Raw genomic sequence first — 5,131 nt, 5'->3', positions numbered from 1 at the left:
TCAACAATTGTAATAAATAAGAAAAATCATAGTAACTAACATTTTATATGCAAAGATATATATATATATAATTAGTAACTAACTATATATGGAGATTATATGGAACTGAAGTGTCTCTGAATGCTGGTTAAGCATTTGATAAGGTTTGGCTCCATGGACTTTTTTTTTTAAACCGAAAAATGTTCAACCATTTACTTATCAATTTATTCTTCAATTATTTCATTGAGGAAATTTTCACCTTTCAACAGGACTCAGAGCTATCTTTAACAAGACCAATCTTAGTCGTTTCGCTTCGGTGATCAATGCTTGTACCGCTTTCGCACACAACATTCCACAAATACATATCCGATATAGTGACAGCTTACGCAAACTAATCTTCCTACGTAGTTCATAAATGTTATATAAATGGTACCAACAATATTCAAACGATTAAAAAATATCCTATACATTACTTTCACATTTGAAAAAGAAACGTGACCTCAAATTAATCATTACAGTTCACTCATTCCGGGAACAGAATACGATGCCTCGAAATAAATTTTCGATTACCATGTTTGTAGGTCTCTCATCCATATTCTTTTAAGTCTTTTCCTCCTGTTTTGGAGTATGAGATTGATATCAGTGTATTGCATCAGTAAAGATTGGACCAGTCCAGACAGCATACAAAAATAATAAAAATACCTTAATTTTTATAATAATTTGACTGGCCTGTTTAATTAATAGTTGAATCAAATACTGAAATAAATTTTACGAAATGATATTTGACAGTTGAAAATTCGAAATTTTTAAAAGATACTTATCTTGTTAAACTTATGGCATGATACATTTTTTTTTTTTAAATTTAAAGGTCAGTTTACGTTTTTTTAGTTATAATTTTAATATGTCACATTTTTATTTTAACTAGTTGTTACATAGTATTGATCCATGTAAAGGTAGCACATCGAATCAGTTATGTATTTGACGTTATGTACGACCGTGACAGTACCAAATGCGCCCCTAAGGATATATTATAGACCTGACGTCGGGGCCGGACAGAACTTGGACTTGGCGACCTGTCTAGTTAGTCCCCTGAGATTGGATTACCTGCTCAATGTTTAGTATGCGATCGAAGTAGCGAGTTCTGCTATGCAGTTAACCGTTTAACCTGAGCGAATAGCTTGAATAATTATTTTTAGAGGAAAATGTCACAATAAAACTTAATATAGTAGGTTCTTTACTGGATGAGCTTTCATTATGTAATGAGATGTAGTGAAATAACTCTTCCTTGTTAAAATTCAAAAACTATTTGCACTCTTTTTATGTATACTTCAAAATATTTTGAAAATTTTTGGAATTTCTATATTTATTTTCTATAACTTTTTGTTCTGTAAAAACGGCAAAATTAACAATATTCAAGAGATTATATTTTATATACCTGAAAATAATTTTTTAGTATTCGGTATTCTTTATTGCCAAATTTTCGCCTATCTAGGCACCATTAAGACATTGCTGTACAACTGAACAAAAAAAAACACATCCTATAATATAAGGACTAACCATTCAGACACAAGAAAAAGCAAAAAGATTAATAAAAAAAATAAATGGTGCTCCATACAGCTCGTCATGGTAACTAAAATATCCCGAAGGGGAGGGGTTGCCAAAATTAAAATATTTTGACTATTATAAAATTACGATAGAAGTAAAAATTTGCTATAATCTTAAAATAAAAAAAATAAACCTTGTTACTATAAATAATTTTTAATAAATCATTTAAATAAAATTAGAATTTTAAAAATAGTTCATTGATTTTATGAGTACTATGTTGGCTAATAACAATTGCCAACCTATAAACACATCATAATTTTTTTTAAATACCTAATCTTACGGGAAAAAATATAAATAAAAGATGCATTCTTATTATCAACTAACCAAACTTAAAAAAAAAAAAATATATTAAAATTATATAATCTAGTTTTAAATGTTAATGGTGAATGGTGAAAAATACTGTCATTAAAAAAAAAGTACCTAAAAAGGAAAAGAAAAACATCCTGCTTTAAAATAAGATACAGTGGGGTTACATTTTACGGGTTTAAATAAATCCTTTTCGTATAATTAATGTGTAATTTAAATTAACTAAAACTATTGATCAGTAAGTCCACCGGGGCAGAGTGACGATGATAGGACGAGAGAGATGCTCCAGTCCAACAAACTTGGACCTCGGGAGGACGAGACTGCCACGGAAATTTTGGCCAAAATCTCTGTCTCAGTCACTCCTAGAAAACTCATCCTGAAGCCTTTTTTTCAAGACTTTGAACTTGTAAGTAGACAATTTTATACAGTAATGATGTGGTTTATTTATTGCGATTTAGGTATTATACTCCGATTCGAGCTAAAAGAACGGATTATTTAATAGGTAATCATAGTAGAACCTACATATTAGATTATAAGTATTTGCATAACAAAATATTCACTCCGTTTTTTAGATTAGCCCAGAAGAGGTTTAGCCTTGAGCATTGTGTTCGTGATGGGATACAAACGTCTGTATTTTCCTAGTATTTCATCTATTTTGTTTATACTTTTGTCTACATTTCCTTAAACCATTGATGTTGTTATTGCTTTTTTATATTATTCCTCCTTTTACCTCCCCACCTATACCCAATTTATTTTTGCTCTGGCTTCCTCACAACGGTAACAATGTGCATTTTTCTCACCAATACACTCCTAACGTGGCGTCTTTTTTCTCTCATTTGAGCATTTTGCTCACCTGGACATCTCTAGCGTTTCTAATTTTAAATCATGAGCCGAAGCAAGAAGATCTTTTACGAAAGTTGGATTATTCAGCCCCTGACGAGTAGGGCTACAATTTACAAGTTCAATTTCAATTTGTATTGAAAGTAATCGTAAAATTTTTTGTCATCATAACATCCAATTATATGTATAAAAAATAGTAAAAATGGTGTACTATGAGCTAAATGCACATGGGAAACCTCTTAGGATTCAAAAAAGTTGGATACTCCCGAGTTAATAAAAAAATTAAGAATTAATTGTTTATTAGAGCGTAACAACTGTAACTAAATCAGGCGCCACTTTTAAAAAATAATGGTAGATCGCAATGAGAAGTATTGAGGATCCTAGAGTGATGGGATATGACTTTATTGCCCAATCTGAAAAAAAACATTTTCTTATTAATTTAGCAGATTTTTAAACTGCACAAAAATAAATTCCACACTTGAGAAAAGCATTTTATTTTCGCAAATAGGAACTCCTAGATATTCACTCGGAATGACTGACGTGACGGGCTTAAATCACAAGTCTGACTATGTTACTTGTATATTTTAAATTTATGTATTTTAAAATTTTCTTCGTAATCTATAAGTAATAGCACTTTGGTTTTCCTGTCATATCAGCTGACCATTTTGGGGACCCTTAAGTGTTTTAAATTTGGGTAATTATCTTTGTTTAGGTTATAATCTATAACTTATACAATCAGGAGAGTGGCTCCCCCCCCCTCCTTCGAAGAAGTGAAGCCGAAAAGGACTAAGCCCACAGAGCATAGGTTTACTTTGAGACTAGTTGGAAATTCCATAGTAACTAAACTGAAACAAAAAGCAGCCAGTGAGTGGCTCGTACTATTCCCCAACTCCTCAGCCACGCCTCTGGTTCATAATAAGATCCTCCTTTCTGGCTTCAATTTTTATGCCAGCATACCCACTCTATATTTATATTTACAGCCTCAAATATTTAACTCTAAAAAATAATATTGCAATGATAGCCAATTTCTCTGTATTCTAAATAAAATAGTGCCAATCCTCAGATTATATATTTAATATTGTTATATACTTCAGTTATTTATAAATTCATTTAAATTGTTAACGATATATCCAACATAAAAAACACATTCATTACGCCTACCACTACTTAAACATAAATATACATATATTTCCATTTTTTAATGAATATTTCTATAAATAAATATAATTAGTGGTTGTCTTGAAACCACTATTCTGGGATTGAATATTTGCAAAGTAAAAATCTATACAGATGTAATGAAATGAAGTTACCCATGTTATGTAGCCAAATGGGATCGGAGCTGAATATTCAGGAGTGGTAATAAGCGAATACTGCTGCCCAGGTTCATGTTGCTAATGGAATACAAAATTTCATCGGCTATGATAACTAGCCACTCCGACCCCAGTTTATCCTTTCACAATAAAACCACTTTCCTCCTGCCCTATGGCATCTGTTGGGGCCATTTGGGCCCGGGTCGAGGTATTGTATTGATTGGATATAACGAGTTCGGATTACGAGATTATTGTATGTTAAAGCTAATCGTAACGAATCGAATGAGTGCCCTTCGACGAGGTGCATTTTATATTTAGAAAGTTTGATGTTTATTTTCTGAATGTACATTTGGTATATGAGTTATGATAAAATATGTACAATTACAATGCTATAGATGCAGACACATAATATATTAATTAAATTCAGATTTTTGATAATATATTTTTTTTTTATATAGGTTAAAAAAGATTCTGGTCTAGTTAGCAAAAATACATTTGTACGTGTGATGAGTTTTATGGGAGTACCTCTTAATGCTGAAGAAATTTCATTATTATTACGGAAGTACCGCCACGATTCTGACACCGTAAAGTACGAAGCTTTCCTGAAAGAGCTTGATGAAGTATCGCAGTACTTGGCAGAGAATCAGTACGTCGATCCTTATGGCGTAAGTTCTTGAGAAGCTTTCTGATGATTTCCTCTCGCATTCAGTGGTGGTAATGTACTCGTTCTTCAGGCTCTGCGAGACGATTACTTCGGTGAGGTGCCGCGCATCCCGGACTTGGATATGAAGCCAGTGCCCGATGGTGAAGAGTATGGTATCATCCAACTCTGCTCAGACAATTGGCCTGGTGGAACGGTTAGCGCGGCGGAGACTTCGGTCGCTTTCAACAAAGTTAGGGATCAAGTTCAGAATGAGAAGCTAAGAGTTGATGACTTCTTCATGGTGAGTTGGCCACTTGGTGAGGCTTTTCTAATACTTATAATTGAATCATGAATCCATATTTTTATGGTAATCAACTGCCTTACTTTTGTGAATGACTAAAAAAAATCCGTTCTAGAGAAGGTTATGTTTTTTTTTTAAGTTTAGTAT

General features: G+C 32.4%; 1 protein-coding gene and 1 long non-coding RNA gene across 2 annotated transcripts in view; both read left to right on the top strand.

Annotated features, from left to right (window-relative positions):
• LOC136796719 (uncharacterized) overlaps nucleotides 1-5,131 on the top strand; it is a 465,623-nt gene that overhangs the window by 158,050 nt on the left and 302,442 nt on the right. The window lies entirely within an intron of this gene.
• Nucleotides 1-5,131, top strand: part of LOC106686769 (uncharacterized) — a gene marked incomplete in the record, with an annotated part of 29,339 nt that overhangs the window by 2,754 nt on the left and 21,454 nt on the right. The window contains 3 exon segments of the mRNA XM_024358909.2: nucleotides 2,130-2,296; nucleotides 4,499-4,705; nucleotides 4,775-4,984. Coding sequence (XP_024214677.2) covers nucleotides 2,130-2,296; nucleotides 4,499-4,705; nucleotides 4,775-4,984 — 584 coding nt within the window.

The sequence above is a fragment of the Halyomorpha halys genome, unplaced genomic scaffold (genome assembly GCF_000696795.3).
Source record: "Halyomorpha halys isolate HHAL.00 unplaced genomic scaffold, Hhal_1.1 Scaffold872.1, whole genome shotgun sequence".
NCBI classification, from domain to species: Eukaryota; Metazoa; Arthropoda; class Insecta; order Hemiptera; family Pentatomidae; genus Halyomorpha; species Halyomorpha halys.
The sequence above is the reverse complement of the archived record's forward strand: the minus strand, read 5'-3'. Positions and strand labels throughout refer to the sequence as shown.